We start from the raw sequence: 17404 nt of genomic DNA on the forward strand, positions 1-17404 counted from the left end.
TCCCAGGTACCTATCCATGCTGCAAGCTCACCTACCTTATTTCAGATATTTCTGGTGTTGAATTGACACACTTCAAACCAGTTTGCTAACTGCCAGCACATTCCTGTGACCCTGAAATCTTGTCCCTGTCCTTCCTACTCTCATCCTCCTGTGCATTGCAACTACACCTCCGGTTCCCATCCCCCTGCTGAGCTAGTTTAAACCCACCTGAATAGCACCAGCAAATTTCCCGCCCAAGATATTAGTGTCCCTCTGGTTCAAGTGAAGACCGTCCTGTTTGTACAAGTCCCACCTTCCCCAGAATGAGCCCCAATTATCCAAAAACCTGAAATCCTCCCTCTTGGACCATCCTTGCAGCCACGTGTTTAGCTGATATCTCTCCTTATTCCTTGCCTCGCTATCACGTGGCACGGGTAACAATCCAGAGATAACAATGATGTTTGTTCTAGCTTTCAGCTTCCACCCTAGCTCTCTGAAATCCTGCCTTACATCCCTATCCCTCTTTCTACCTATGTCGTTGGTACCTACATGGACAACAACTTGAGGCTGGTCACCCTCTCCCTTCAGGACCCCAAAGATACGATCCGAGATGTCATGGACCCTGGCACTGGGAGGCAACACACCAACCGCGAGTCTCGTTCGTTCCCAAGAAGCCTTCTATCTGAGCCTCTAACTATTGAGTCCCCAATGACTAACACACTCCTCCTTGCCCTCCTTTTCTGTGCAACAGGGACAGGCTCTGTGCTAGAGACCTGGGCCCCACTGCTTGCCCTGGTAAGTCGTTCCCCTCAACAATATCCAAAATGGTATACATGTTTTTCAGGGGAATGACCACAGGGGATCCCTCCACTTTTTTCCCCTTTCGAACAGTCACCCAGCTTTCTTCTTGCTTAGGAGTAACTACTTCTCTGTAACTCCTATCTATCACAGCCTCTGCCTCCCGAATGATCCGAAGTTCATCCAGCTCCCGCTCCAGTTCCCTAACACTGTCTTGGTGGAGTGAGAGTCGGGTGCACTTCCTGCAAATGTACTTCGATGGGACAATAATGGCTTCCCTGACCTCAAACATCATGCAGGAGGAACATTGCTCTCCGTACACTGCCATCCCTGTTAGTTCCTTAGTCACAAAGTAAAAAAGAGACGCTTACCTGATATGTCCTTGGTCTTTAAGGTTAGAGGAGGTGGTTGGGTGGGAGGCCCTACAAAGATAGGGTCTCAGGTTGAGAAGATACTGACTTATATAGCAGGATGGAAATAAAAATAAGAAGTCCCTCCTTCCCCAGAAATCTTTGCTTTCTGACTTCAAATTTAAAAGCACAAATCAGTGACTCACCGCTCCTGGCAGGCCCCTGGTGCAAGCTTCCACCCTTCGAGTTGCTGCTGCCGCTGTTCTCCTACTCCATTTGGTAGACCTTTATCTACTCCGTAACCGTCTGATTAGATTTTGACAGTGTGTTAAGAGAATGATATGAGAAAGTCTATTGTTTCCTTTACCATCAAGGCCTCTCCAATGTTTCGTGTGGATCACTGCCTGATGGTCTCAGAGTCAAACCTAGCACAAGTGTTTCTGCAGGGGTTAGATGGTATGATGTAGTCAACTGCTGGGAATGTTCCATGGCAACCTATCCTTAGTGACTTTAGAGGCATTTCATGTTTGTTTGCCAAGAATATATTCCCAGTTTAATGTGATATTTATGTATCTTGTTCCTAAGAGTACAGTTCACTTTTGACCTTGAAATGTAGAGCAAGCTGATTTAAGTAATCGCAATAGAACAGGCGTATGGAATGGACCAGACAACTGCACTGAGCGGCCCTTATACCTGATGATCAGATTCTTGCTCACAGTGACAAAGCATGATCACTTGTAAATGCCCAGGTTTGGTTTTGCCCATCACTACTTGCTCCTTTCAGTTTTTAATGCTAATTGTGCTCCCTTGAATCATATCGTCAGCACCTTCAGATAGTCTGACCTGAGGGTGAAGAGGAAAAAAGCTAGTTAGCTCAGCACCCGAAGAAAATGGCCTCGCTCTTGCTGTGATTTCCCTTTTGCCATTGAGGCCAATTGATCTTGTTTTGATGCTCATTGGTCTGCTCGCCAACAGATTTGAGCAGAAAGTGGCGACATTATTCATAAACGGGGGGGGAGGCTCTGTCCTGCACCCCACAGCCTGGGATTGCCACCCTTATGCCTGCATCATTCTTGAAGGACTTGCCAAAACATTCTATGGAACAAACAACCAGGCCAGATAGAAGGGGCAGCCTTGTCTGTCTCCAGATTTGATTGGAAAGGCTCCTTATTTTCCAGGAGTGGTCACAACCCTCAGACTAGGTCATTACAATTTGGCCTGTGATCAGGGACAGGTGGGTGTGACTGGAGGTAGACCGGTATGGCGACCCAGGGATGGTGTACTCATCAGTCATCAAAGAACTGACTACAAAAATTGAGGTGATATTCTGTATGTTTTAATATTGAAAGTGGAATAATGTTGATGTGAAATCCGCAATCATTTAAATCCATTCGCTCCTTCGACATCTTATTATTCCTTTCCATCACTTCATGCCTTGTGATAATTGCTGAGGTCCGGAAGTTTGACTTTTCTTTTAAATAGTGTTTGCAGTACCAGCACTTAATGCCAGTTCTGTTTGGAGGTGTTCCTAGAAATTTAAGTTTAACAGTTCTCATGGGCTATTAGCTGCATTACTTGCTAGATTCATACCTAATGAGGGATACACCCTTGGAAGGTTGCCAAACCATGGTACTCCAGTTTCAACTGTAATTCTGTCCATCGAAGGTCCTACTTAAACACTTGCTTACTTTTAGAGTATCGGTGTGGTTCAGTGGGGTTTGGTCTTAAAGCAGAGTAGGGGAACCCTGCTCAATGAGTACCCTATTTCTCATTCATCCAATCACTCGGATGTACAGCCTAGGTACCCGGCACTGGTACTCGATGTTGAGTCAAATTAGGTTGTTCTCAATCAAATGGTAGTCAGAATGACGTTTTGGACAAATTGTAGCTTCTGTTAATGGAAATAACACTTATCCAGAATAGTAGCAGCATGAAACAGCTTCCCTAACTTGTTCTTCAAATCTTTGAAATACTTTGCCTTTTCACAACAATTTGGGGTAGATTGGGCACTTTGCAGGATCAAAAGTGTCAGCGTTTCACCCATTTGCTGGTCTGCATGATGTGCAGGAGCAATAATCTGAATAAAGGCCATTGACATGTGTTATGGACTAAGCCTGATCCCTCAAAGCATTTTCCAGCAGGTAGCCCAGACTGTAACTTTGCTATTTATTTCAGGTAAGTGTACAGTGGATATTCCTGATTTAGTTGGTCCAACTGCTAAGTTTTAAACAAACAATTTATTTATGAGATTACAGAATGAAATACAAAGAACAGAAAATAGAATACTGGATTAATTATCCTATCCAAAAACCTGACCAACTATCCTGACTTTATGATGCTGTTCCAAACGTACTTGCATCAGTCCCCATAAACACCCTCTTGGCACAAAAGGTAGAATCAAACAAAGGCTTACAGGTTTTAAGCCAGAGAGAGTACCAGGCTGGACTTAGTGGCAGCAGCCTTTCTTCACACACCCTGCTGCTGAACTAATTCTATTCTAAACAAAGCCCAGCTACACAGCTAGCTGGCTGCTCCCCTTTGATTATATCTGTTTTTAAGACATGAAAGCCTTCAGCTGGAAGCATTATATATTAGGGGTAAACAAAGCAGGCCCTAATAAACCTTTAAAACCCAGCCCTTGTTGGAGCCTGGCCAATTACCCCTCTCTGGAAAAAACTCAAGGGCACAGTAACTTTGAGAGAAGGACCAGCTTTGAGACACTTGGATGCTCATTTTGATGCATTTATCTTTTAGAGTCATAGAGTCATAAGGATGTACAGCACCGAAACAGACCCTTCAGTCCAACCTGTCCAAGCCGACTAGGTATCCCAACCCAATCTAGTCCCACCTGCCAGCACCCGGCCCATATCCCTCCAAACCCTTCCTATTCATATACCCAATCAAATGCCTCTTAAATGTTGCAACGTATTAGCCAAATCAATGTAAATTCCAAACTCTTGGGGCACCAGCAAAGAACCCTATTGTACTCCACGCATCACTTCCTTCCAATCAGGCAAAGGCCCCTTTATGCACGCAGTCTGTTTTCTGCCAACCAGCCAGACCTTTAAATGTGCTGATATGTTGCCCCTAAGCCATGAGCTTTTATTTTCCACAATAACCTTATGTGGCACTTCATCAAATGCCTTCTCAAAATCATTGTCACCGAGTTCCTAAAAATTCTGTACCACATAAGAATTATCCTCAGGGTGATATGTTCCAGCTTATTTTACTAAAGCTGGCATGTGTCATGGAGATAGATTCTTACCATCTGTTCTGCTGCACTGTAAGTTAATGTTTCAGTCAGATTTTAGCACAATTATGTCATTGTATCTGTTTAATTTTATAGAATTGATGTGAGCCTTGGGTTTCACTACAGTCAAGGTATTGTATCAATATGCAAGTTGTTTGTGTAATAAATTTTGAAAATGAGAGCATTTATAGGATGTGATCAGTAATTTGGGTGGAATGTTGAGTAAACAGAGGGACAGGAGTAGGCCATTCAACCTGTTGAGACTGCATTGGTATTGAATATGATCATGGCTGATCCAACACTTCAATACCTTTTTACCTGCACTATCCCCATAACCCTTTACACTAGTTGTAATCAGAAATCTATCAGCCTCCACTTTAAATATACTCGAAAGACTGAGCTTCCATGACCCTTTGGGTTCGAAAATTCCAAAGGGTCACAACCCTTTCAGATAAAAGTGCTGTTTGTATCTGTTCTAAATGTGATTCCCCTTATTTTTAAATTGTGCTTGTTTGCATTTACCCTGTATCCTTTTTAAGTATTTTGTCAGCTTCAATGAGATCACTGTTCAATCTTAAAATCTCGAGACAATATATGCCTAGTTTGCCTGCTGTCTGTTCAGTGGACAGTCTACCAACCTAGCAGAAAAGCTGGCAAACCTTTGTTGCACTCCCTCCCAATTGAATATCTTTCCTGAGATAAGGAAATCAAAACTTCACGCAATACTCCAGGTGCAGTCTGGCCAAGCTTTTATATAACTGAAACAAGATTTCACTGCTCTTGTAACAAGGCTATCGTTCCTTGAGCCTTCCTAATAGCTTGCTGCATTTGCACATTCACTTTCAGCGATTTATTGTCTAGGGCACCCAAGTCCCTTTGCACATGTACACTTTCCAACCTTTCATAGTTTGTTTAACTATTTGTCCTGTCTATTTGGAGTCAACATTTAACATGGCTGTAGAGTAGAAGGACCTCTTATTACAATTGTTTTTAAGCTAATAAAAATGCTGTGGGCGGCACGGCGGCACAGTGGTTAGCACTGCTGCCTCACAGCGCCAGAGACCCGGGTTCAATTCCCGACTCAGGCGACTGACTGTGTGGAGTTTGCACATTCTCCCCGTGTCTGCATGGGTTTTCTCCGGGTGCTCCGGTTTCCTCCCACAGTCCAAAAGATGTGCGGGTCAGGTGAATTGGCCATGCTAAATTGCCCATAGTGTTAGGTTAAAGGGGTAAATGTAGGGGTATGGGTGGGTTGCGCTTCGGCGGGTCGGTGTGGACTTGTTGGGCTGAAGGGCCTGTTTCCACACTGTAAGTAATCTAATCTAATCTAATCTAATAGTATTATGTTTGGTACATACCTAGCTTCACAGAGAATTTATTGACGAGCTCTTCTGAATGAAATAATATTGAATGGGAATTATTGTATCCCATGGTATTAATATTTGTAAATCTGGAATCAGACCCCTGGTGTGAGATTGTAAATTGATTCTAAAATAGGGAAAAGAAATATCATACTTCCCTTCTGAAGATCAGGTTTGAGTAGAGTAATCATTTTTATCTTTATGAAGCTTAGGATCATTGACCCAATTTTGCATTAACCCAAGATATACCTGTCGGGATCTTTTGATGTTATTAGATATAAAGATTTTCTACATTCCACAGCATGATCAGTTTTTATTATGAGAAAAGAGTTTGTGATTAAAAGTGTTGTAAACTGCAACTAATTAGCGTGTTGGTTTCCATCTAAAGAATATAATTTACATATCTCAACAGATAATGAGTTTTCCTGTTTATTCCAACCTTACAGTAGGTCATGGTACATACATAGTGTAAAATTGCTTCCAATTGGATATCTGTTGTTTTTAAAAGGGCTTGAGATTCCCAAGGGCTTGAATTTCACACAGATGGAAAAGAAGTATGGAGAAATAGAGATTGGAATAAACCATATTATTTTACTATTACCACAACCATTTGTAAAATTTAGAATAGTAATAGGCTGACTGGTTTCCATGTCTGAGTCATGGCTGATACAATTTCTTTTCTTTAGGGATAAGAATGATGCACTTGCACCTTATAATCCTGATGTCGTCAGTTTTGCAATGGGACAAAATAAAGTTCAAAACACCATGAATAATCCTGCAAACACAGTGAATTTGATAGACCAGCAGGTGGGACTAAGAACCTTTGAAACCAGCAACAGAAATGAGAATGGAAGGTTGGTAAGATTATACTATATTACAGGATTTTTCCAATGATTGTGTTATAATTGTATGTCTAATATAATTGAATTACATCTTGTTCTTGTGATGTGGGCAATGATATTGCACCTGGGCATTTGAAGTCAACATATAAAACCTCAATGTTTTACAGCCCTAAGTTATTTGTTATTTTCTACTTATAGTCCACAACATATAGTACTTTTAACCTTAATTTCACACCTTACCACTAGGCTACCATACAGGAACTTTGTCAACAGTGTGACATTTTACTGATGATTTGTGCTTGAGATGAATTAAATTCCAAGGGTTCATTTAATAATGTGTGTTCAAAACTTCTCCTGGTGATATTAATTTGCTGTTCAGTTTGCCCTGTTCCATATCCTCCTAGCCAGGTATGACTGATGATAACTGTTCTTTCCATATTTACAAAGGTGTACAAGCCTTGCTTTTAGATGTGGTTTAGTATAAGAAATGTTGTATCAGAAGACTTGATAACATTAATGTGATTACCGTTACATTGGTCTTCATGCCGCATTGTTCACGGTGCGCTAGATTGCAGTATTTCACAATTTAAGTGATATTGGTTTGTTCGTGAAGTCAGACCTGGAAGCTAATAGGCTGATTAAGCATACGACACAGCATCCCCAGGAGGAGCATTGTGGTTTTGGCAATTCTGTTTGAGCGGATAGCAGTTGTTGAATGGTAATTGAGGCCTCAGGAAAAATCAACCATTCTATCATGAAAGAACTGGAATTAAGGTTCTTCTTTAAACTGTTTTCTGAGAGATGGTTCTGGGCTGCTACTGCGACAGCATGAAGATTTGAAAACTTCCTGCCTAATCTGATACATCAGCTTCTGGAAGCCTGAAGATTAGAGAGCGGAGTTAAGTATTGTAGCCATTGCCTGTGAACTGAGATGGTGACCCTTATCAAGGTATCAGATAAGCAGCAAGGAGTCCATATTTATGCCTGTGAAATAGCCCATTCTGAAAGCGATTTTCAGTAATCTGACTAGCTTTGTTGCTTTCTTTTATTTATCCTTGACTTTTTATCCGTATTTTCTGTAAATGGGGACTGAAAACAAATGTTTTGGGTTTAAAGCACAGGCAATAATCAACTTAACGTGTTATTTAATTTTCTCTCGGCTAAAGTTTTTGTGTATCTAATAAGATTAGGTCTTTTGTTTTAAGATACAAAATTGGCCTCTGAAAATTAATTATTGGTGAAGTCTGGGTTAGGAACTATGGAGTGACTATTCAGGGATCTTCAGTTCAATTTTACTGTGTTGCAAATATAGAGGTAAAAAAGCTGTTTTGGCTCATCTGTCGAGACTGTAGTGCTGGAAACTGATGAAGTGCTTATGCCGGAAATGTCGATTCTCCTGCTTCTCGGATGCTGCCTGACCTGCTGTGGTTTTCCAGCAGTACACTCTCAACTCTGAACTCCAGCATCTGCAGTCCTCACTTTCTCCTACCTGAATTGGTTTATCTGTCTTGGTGCCATAACAGCACAACATCATAGAAAGAGTGTGAATGCTTTGGAGCGATGCAGAACTTATTTCCTGCATTGATTCAAGGGATTATGAAAATCAGTTATGAAGCTTGATTGAAGAACTTTCTTTGAAGGGAAGTCTAAAAGATTTGGTAGAGGTTTGCAAAATCATGAGCAGGCTAGATAGAGAGGAGACACTATTCCTGCTTGTAAATGGAACAAGAACAAGACTGCATCGGGTTATAGTGATTTGCAAAAGAAGCAATTGTATTTTAAGAAAAATCTTTTTCACACAGCAAGTATCATTAGTAACAGTACTAACACGATATTCTCTTGGGGAAAACATCCGAGTCTCAGTTTTTATCTGCCACCTGCTTCATTCTACACTGTACCCTCTTCAGCTAACTCACCTACTCAATTGAATCTCTCCCTCACCTCCGATACATAATCTAATTGTGAGATCTCCGACTTTGGTCCTGTCAATTTTACTTTAATTAGTTTCAAAGAGCCTCTGACTTCATGACTAAATATTAACTCAAAGGAAGGAAACTGAGTAGATACGTTTGGGACATCTCTAATGGCAAACAATACGAATGGGATATCTTTATCCCAATCATTTGGTAATCATAATAAGCTTTTAACATGGTCTACGAGGTCTGATGCCACCTTTCTAAAGCTCCCTGGGATTCAGGATGATATGCACTGGATTTAAAGTGCTACATGCCTAAGCTATTCATAACTTCCTTAAACAGACGTGCAGTAAAATTTGACCCTTAGTCCGACTGAACTTCTCTGGGTAGCCCATACTGTGTGAAGAAAGCTATTAACTCCTCTACTACCCGTTTTTGCCTTGATACTCCATAATGGAATTGCCTCCCGAAATCTGGTAGACACCTCCATTATGGTTAACAAGTACGGGGTCCCACTTTTAGTTCTCAGGAGGGGATCTACACAATCAATTATAACCAGCGTGAAAGGTTCTTCAAATGCGGGAACTGGTAACAAAGGTGCTGGTTTTATTACTGCCTGTGGCTTACCTACTATTTGGCATGTATAGCACGTAAGCAAAAGTTAACCCCATCCTTGTGCATTCCAGGGCAATAAAATTTTTTTTGTACCTTAGCCTGAGTCTTTCATAACCCCAGGTGACCTCCTACGGGTAGCTCATGTGCTACCCGTAACAGTCCCTGTCTGTATGTTAGCAACACAATCTGGTGCACTTCAGCCCATTTCTCCTCTGCACTAACCTGCCATGGTCTCTTCATCTGAGGATTCTATCTTTCAGATAATAACTCTCCAGAATATTCTCTGCCTCCTTTTCAGAGTAGGCATCCACATATATATTTTTTATAGGACTAAACACTTCTGACTGATTCTGCATGTTCAGGTTTTTCCTGCACCATTACATCAAACAGGGTATCCGCTAACTGAACCTCAACTCTTTCATCTTTCTCTTTATTTTTTGCTTTGTGCTGTGACTTATGATAGTGGGATCTGGTTGCCATACAGCCTGGGAAAATAACACGATATTTCTGTTTTAACTTCAGTTTCTTGGTCTTCCTTGGGCTTCTCCACAATAAGGGTGTCACTTCCACCTTTGATCCTGCCAAATCATTCCCAAGAACAAACTGAATTCCTGGAACTGACACTCTTGTCAATCACTCCCACTTTAACTTGCCCAGTCTTAAGTTGGCACGCCAACGTGATTTTACATAGAGGAATGCTAAACTTCTGTACATCTGTCCCACAAATTACCACACTCTTGGGCAACAGATCAGAAAGAGTGCATATTTGCTCATCCCTTACTATCAGCGACTGGTTAGATCCTGTATCTCTCAAACTTATAACTTCTTGTCCTTCTTCCCCTGTTCTTTGAGTAAACTTTATCCACAGAGGTGAATTCTTTGCAGAGGTCGGGTACTAACTTCATATCCAGCCCCTGCCTAGGCTGTGCACTCTCCTGCAGCTCCTCAGCTTTTGGGGTCTCCTTTACTACCTTCACTGTTGCCACTGGCTTAGCTTCTTTTACCACATCTTTTCCCACAGCGTCCTTTCTTTAATGACAGCACTGTGTCTTTGTGTCCCACTTTACCATAGTGAAAACACCTGAGGCCTTTCACCTCCTTTCCACCGTCCTGTGGTAAAATCTTAACAGTGCTCTCTAGTCTTGGTTTAGTAGTGTAAGATCTCCCCTTCTCCCAACTTCTATCCTTCACAGGACAAAATTCTGGCTGGAAGCTTGTCTTATGCATCAGCATGCACTCATCTGCTAATTCTGCAGCCCTTCTCATTTCCTGACCTTTCTGTTCCTCCACCTGAATTCTTACCATCTCTGGAAGTGAGTTTTTAAACTCCTCCAGCAGAATAATCTCTCTGACAGCCTCAAATGTCATATTTTCAAAGCATGCACCCCTCGATCAAAATGACTGTTGAATTCAAAAGGATTCAACCTAAGTCTGACCTGGTTCTTCCTTTGTGTTTCTGGACAATTGTCTATATGCTTCTGGTACCAATTCATTTCTTGACACCTCATCTGACAGTGCAGCAAATAGCTCATTCGCTCTGCTTACCAATTTAGTCTGAACTAGCTTTACCCATAAATCCTTGGACCACGCCATCTGCCTCGCCAATTTTTCAAATGAAATAAAGTAAGCATCGACATCTTTCTCATCAAAATGTGGCAAAGTTTTGACATATTGATATATATCACTACCTTCTCTTTTAATCTCCATCCTATTAACTTGACTTTGCTGACTAAGCTGCAACTTCTTAAGTTCACATTTTCTATCTCTTTCTCTCTCCCTTTCTTCTCTCTTTGCTCAGCCTAGAACCCTCTCTCTCTCTTTTTCCTTTCTCTTTCTCTTTCCCTCTTTCTCTGTTTGTTTGTTTATCTTCTAACTCCATTTTCCTCAATTATAATTTGTCTTTCTATCTCTACTGCACTTGTCTGTTTCTCTGATACACCTAAGTGTTTGAGTAAGCCCTTTACAATTTCAGGGAGAAAGTGAGGTCTGCAGATGCTGGAGATCAAAGTTGAAACTTTATTGCTGGAACAGCACAGCAGGTCAGGCCTGACCTGCTGTGCTGTTCCAGCAATAAAGTTTCAACTTTACAATTTCAGCTTAACTTTTGTCCTTGATTAAACCCAAATCTAACTTATTTGCTAATTCTAAAAGTATGGCCTTTTTCTTTCCTTCAAAACTTCCTTGGCAAATTTGAGAATCGTCCTCAAATTCCAGAACCTCATTTTCAATTTTAAGAGCCTTTCTTTCACTTTTAATTTAATTGACCACAAGTCAACAAAATTAAACAAATTGTCTCACCTACGTTTTATTTAAAGATCTGTAAGTGTTTAAATCTGCTGGGAGTTTTTTGTGCCCCCAAATCTATTCAAATTTGTCTAAACCAGTTCAAATCACGGACCTGAGCCCCCAAACTGTAATGACACTGGGTAAACTCTCCTGTTTAATTTAAAACCAGCAACACAGAAAAGATTTATCCTATGCAGTAATCTCCAAAAAATTTGAGTGGCCAAGAACTATATAACGTAAAAGTTAACAACTTTATTTCTTAAAATATAACAGAATAATTAACCAACTACTATTTACAATTTCTTTCTCTAACCTACCTTTTATCTTTCCTTCCATAATTCTAGTCCGCTAAAACTCCCAATTAAGATTTACAAAACAACACTTATCTCAAAATCAGGCAGCTGTAGGTTCTTGTCGTGTTGTCTTTTCTCCTTGTTAGGAATTTCTGTGTCACAGGTTAATGATCAAAAAAGTACTTTTATGAGCGATTCTTTTCAAGCAGTCTGTAATGTGCTAGGTCTTGGCAGTCCTCCTCTCAACTGTTCAACTTTCCCCTGGTCTTATTCCCCAGAGCATTGGATTGTTTACATTGGCTTTTAAGATTGTCGATATACTCAATTGAAACTTGATTGGAAATTGGTATTTTTCCAGGGTATAATTTCAACTGATTGGTTGAATTCAAATTTGTTTTTGTCTCCAGGCAAGGAACTAATTGACCCAGTGTTACATTGTTGCCTTATCGAGAACACTTGGTGCTGTGTCCGGTAGTTCTGCTGCTTTTACCTCTCTTAAAGGTACACACACACATCTTCATAACAGATTGTCAATGATTAAATCAGTGATGTTCAACACAGTCTGCAGTCAGCCATGTTCTGTTGATCATGGCAGCATCTGTCTTCCTTCTTCAAATTTACTAATGTGCTATGTAATCATTCTCAAGAACTCCTGCTATGAAAGCCCAAGATAAATGGACCTGATCTTCTGACCATGTGGTGCAGTGATCATATCCTTGTGATTTTATGTTCAGCCTATTATCATTCTTCCTAAATGGATATTCATCATAATCTATTTTGCAAATTAATGATCTAATTAGACCTTTAGTTATGTGCGGTAGATAAGCTGTCTCACACATTCTATGCACAGTTGCAGAGGCAGTTTCATCTGATTTGACTTTTTAATATCTTGGTAGTAAAGTAAAATGTCAGCTGATATCACCAATTGAATTTGGCTTTATTTCTCCAACATGAACTACTGCTATTGATTTGGCATATTTGCATTTCTTTATAATCTTGAACAAGTCTTATGCTACAGTAAAATGTCACAAGTTGACAGTACATCCATGGGGTCGTTTAGTGTTGCCTTATTTTCAGAGACTTTAATTAATAGTGACGTAGATAGAAAAGTGGATAGCTAACAGGAGTAACGAACAGGTACAAATAGATCTCTTTGTAGTTGACACGATGTAGCAAACATTCAGTGAGCTGCAGCCACCAGGTACCTGCTTTGATTTATTTGTTGGGAATTTGCCCTGTCTAGTTTTTAAGTAAAGGATGGAGATTTGGAAATGGCATATAAATAAGGTGAATTGGGATTTTAATAAGACGCATGGAAATAAAGTAGTCATTGCTCAAGACAGGATTCTGGATTCACCATTTACAGCTTGAAGGGAAAATTTCTCCGTATCCAGAATCTGATTTATGTTCTCTCACATTTTCCCATCTTCCTCACCATTACCCATGCCACACCAAAGTGGGGAAATTTCCACCCAGTATTTTATAGAGACTTGGTGGAAACAGCAGCTAAGATAATTCTAATTGTGTAAGATCAAGATTTTTGTAAGGAACTATTATGAAAAGATATACAGATTTTCAGAAATATGTTTTCCTTAACTTTGACTCCTTCCTCTTTTAGCCTTTCAGGCCTTTCCAATTCCAACTACAAGGATAATATAAATGCCATAAAAGGCAAGATTAATGTCAGAAATATTGATGAAGTTGTGGCACATTTGCAGTGAGTATCAATTACATTTTTTGGAAATCTTTGATATTTACAAAAACATTATCAAAATGCCACAGTGAGTGATGAAAAATATGGTCTTTGTCATTTTTCATATAACTGCTAAATGATTAAAGGCAAGTCCCAGTTATGGCATTTAGGTATTATTGTTAAAACTGCGCCCATTTTGGATGATGTTTTGTGGAATGTCACGCTGATGCTTAGAAGATTCTTGAGGGGGTTAGCATTCTCTGCACCAGGAATGAAAGAGCCTGTCATCTCTTCAGAATGTGCTCCTTATGTTTCTTTCCTGAGAGCTCATCCAAAACTCACAAGTTGGGGTTGTTAACATCAAATTTTGGGTAAGATCTCTTCTGCTTCCCCAATTCAAACAATGTTACATTTGCCTTCCTTACAGCTTTTGATCTTGCATGTTAGACTTCAGTCATTTACTGACAGTCAATTAAGTTCCTTTGCATTCCTACCCTTTCCAACATCTCTCCATTTATGATGTCGTCTGTGCATCTGTTCTTTGTACCAAATGGATGACCTTATGTTTTTCCACATTAAATTCCATTTGCCATGTTCTTGCCCAATCACTAAGTCTGTTCAAATCCTTCTGAAAACATTTTATATCTTCCTCACTCAAAGAATTCTTGCTTAGCTTTGTATCATCTGCAAATTTACGAATATTTCCACTTCCAATTCATCGATACATCTATTGATCTTTGCAGTACCCCATTAGTCATTCTCCGCTTGTATGAGAATGATCCAGCTATTCCTATTCTTTGTGTAGTAGTTGGCCCCTTTAAGTTCGAGCACTGAGGAAGGGTCATATGACATGCTAGTCCAATCAGAGATAGAAGGGAATCTGGATAAGGCATGTACGTCCACAAGTTGATTTGGGAGAGCTAGGTATGTAAGAACTTGTAAGGTACTCTCTCAAGTTTGTCAATGAAAACACTTTTGACAACAAGTCCATCAGACAGTAGTCAGCATGTAATGTCCTCAAGGCCCTGTTGTTAAAGAAGAGGGTTGATCCTGTCTGGTGGTTCCTGGAGTAGACTACCAAAGTCATTTGACAGAATGCCTCATTGACAGAACTTTCCAGCTTTTCCAGCAACACATTTCCATCTCTTGGGAAGAAGGACAGTACCCATCAGATCCTTCATGTATGCCTGAATACTTCCGCTGCTGCATACTGCCCACAAAGTGATTGCTATTGGGAATAGACTGTCATGCACACATCTCTTTTGCCTTTGCAAAGAAGCTCTGGAGTGAGATGCAGTGGTTTTTGTTGTGGTTCATGCTGAGTAGCTCCCTGACCCAAGGCCCTGCTGAATGGGCTGTTCTCTGTGACACACCGAGACAAACATCAACTGCACCTGAAGGACCATCAACAAGGTTAAAAACGCTCTTCTTGTCTGCCCAAAATGTGTTGCTCTTCCAGAGCAAAGCGTTGACCTCAACCAGGTGAAGTTTTAACAAAAAAAGGTGTTGCTGACTGGCATGTTCCAAGGTCCAGGACTACATCCTGAGGGATGGACTGAAGCTTGGGGCAGCTGTTGGTAAGGCGCAGTGGGGAAAGACCATATACTCAGTCTTTCTGCAAAACATACCCAGTGTCTGCCAAGATTCAAGACCCACTCACTGCCTTAAAAAGAATGTAAATAGTCATTTTGCATGAGCAGCAAATATCTTTGTTTTACACCTAAATGGAAGCTCTGAGGAATGACAAATTCCATTGTCTTTTTTTCCTGCAAAGTCCATACAGAACTGGTTTCAGCCACTTTATACTGTATATACTTGTATAAGTATTTTTATGCACATAAGTATATTTTTGCAATAAAGAGTACTCTGTAAGTAAGTGTTATAGTTGTATTAAATTGTGTTACATAAGTTAACTGGCAGAATCCAGCTTTGAAGTTATTACACTCTGTTTACTGTCTGTTAGCTAATCCTCAATTTGTGCCAAAACATTTCATCCTGTGCCATGTGTTTTAATTTTGCTAAGCAACCTTCTGTGCATGGCCCATATTAAAAGCCCTCTGAAAATCCAAATATATTAAACCATCAACACCCATGTATTTTGTTAGTACATCTGTAAAACAAATTGCAACAAATTTGTCAAATATAATTTTCATTCATAAATTTATGCTAATCGAACATTTTTATCCAACATTACTCACGTCATTTTTTGATAGATTCTAGCTTTTCCCAGCTACTAATGTAAGGCTGATGGATCTGTAGTTCCCTTTCGCTCCTTTTGTTTAAAAAGTGGATGAAAATTACAAGCTTCCAGTCTGCAAGAATCATTCCAAAAATCAATGGAATTTTGAAAGTTGATTGCCAATGCATCAACTATCTCTGTAGCCATCTCCTTGAACACCCTGGGATATCGACTGTTAGGTCTTGGGCATTTATCAACTTTCAGCCTCATTACTTTCTTGTTTACAACCTTCTTACACTAATTTCCTTCAACTTGTCAGTGTCTTCAGTCACTTCTGGGTGTCTGATGCTGGGAGATATCTTGTGTCTTCCTTTCTGAAAACAAACACAAAATAACTATTTAGCTTCTCTGCTGTTTCTCTATTTTACATTCTTCCAACTCTGCTTTTAATGACCCACAATTGTCAGACACTTTTTTTTACATACCTGTAAGCTTTTACAGTTCAATTTTATAGTTTATTGTTATGCTTTTTGCTAGGTTGTTCATAGTCTGTTCTTCCTTTCCTTATTGGTTCTTGATCCTCTTTCACTATTTTAACAACATTTCCAGTCCTCAGATTTATTACTATTTTTGGCATCTTTATAAGCCTTTTCTTTTAATTTTGTACAATCCTTAATTTCCTTTGTCAGCCCTGGTTATCTGACGTTTTGTGTTTTAGTAGCTTGACTGAATGTATAATTGCTGTAACAGTTTGTATTTAAAGACTGCCCATTGCCTGTGTAGTCTTACTTTTTAATGTATTTTCCCAATTCAGAACGCTCACCTTGTGCCTCTTGCTTTCAGAATTTGCTTTCTTAACTTTTAACTTGCTTCAGATTTGACTACCTCAAAATCTTACTTTATGTTTGAAACTATCATATTGTGGGCACTCATCCCTTGTACAAACAAAATTAATAATAAGCCCTTTTTATCATAAGGTGCAATATCTAAAATGGACAGTTTTCTTATTGGCTCTTCAAAATGCGCCTCTAGAAAATCATCCCGAAGGCATCTAGAAACTTGTCCTTTACAGCTTTTGTGCTCAATTAGTTTACCTAGTCTATATGCAGATTGAAGTCATCCATGATTGCTGTGCTACACATGCCTCAAACTGCATTCATTTCCTATTTTATACCTGTCCCACGTTATCACAAAGTCCTTGAGTTCCTCCCTCCCGTTTTGTGATTTAGAGATATTTCTGGGATGTTACTTGCAATGTTCTTTACTGTAGAGGATATAAGTGACCTGTTCATTTCTTCTGTGATTTCCTGACTTTCTATTTTTCAACAGGACCAATGCTTACTGTATTTTTAAAAAATCTATAAAAATTGTCACTGCTCATCTTTATATTTCTGCTAACTCATGTACTTTATTTTTTCCTTTCCTCATTTTAGAAATCATTACTTTTCTTCAAAAAAAAAGTCTAATCCAACCTGTCCCCCATCTTCAGACAATTGTATTTTTTCTTTAAATTTAATGCCATAATACTTATAGTTTAGTACACATGGTGTACCCTCCCCTTAGTTTTTTGTTGGAGTGTATTTGTTTTGTGCATTTTAAAATATTCCCTTAAATATCTACCACTGCACACCTGTAACCTACCTCTTGGCCTAATTTGCTGGTTCACTTTAGCTACTTCTGTTTTTATGCCCTAAGAATTATCTTTATGTAAGTGTATAATATCAGTCTTGGGCCTACCCTTCACTCTTGCACACTGAACGTGAAGTTCAGTCATATTATAGCTGGAAATGTGTTGCTGGAAAAGCGCAGCAGGTCAGGCAGCATCCAGGGAACAGGAGAATC

General features: G+C 39.7%; 1 protein-coding gene across 7 annotated transcripts in view; it reads left to right on the forward strand.

Moving 5' to 3' along the window:
- The window catches only part of ccdc24 (coiled-coil domain containing 24), a 107760-nt gene that overhangs the window by 56902 nt on the left and 33454 nt on the right, over window positions 1-17404 (forward strand). For 6 of the 7 annotated variants that reach the window (XM_043699070.1, XM_043699073.1, XM_043699072.1 and 3 more), the window contains 2 exons: window positions 6425-6592; window positions 13309-13407. In XM_043699070.1, coding sequence (XP_043555005.1) covers window positions 6425-6592; window positions 13309-13407 — 267 coding nt within the window. The remainder of the gene's footprint in view (window positions 1-6424; window positions 6593-13308; window positions 13408-17404) is intronic. The other variant, XM_043699074.1, reaches the window with a different exon arrangement.

The sequence above is a fragment of the Chiloscyllium plagiosum genome, chromosome 11 (genome assembly GCF_004010195.1).
Source record: "Chiloscyllium plagiosum isolate BGI_BamShark_2017 chromosome 11, ASM401019v2, whole genome shotgun sequence".
NCBI lineage: Eukaryota > Metazoa > Chordata > Chondrichthyes > Orectolobiformes > Hemiscylliidae > Chiloscyllium > Chiloscyllium plagiosum.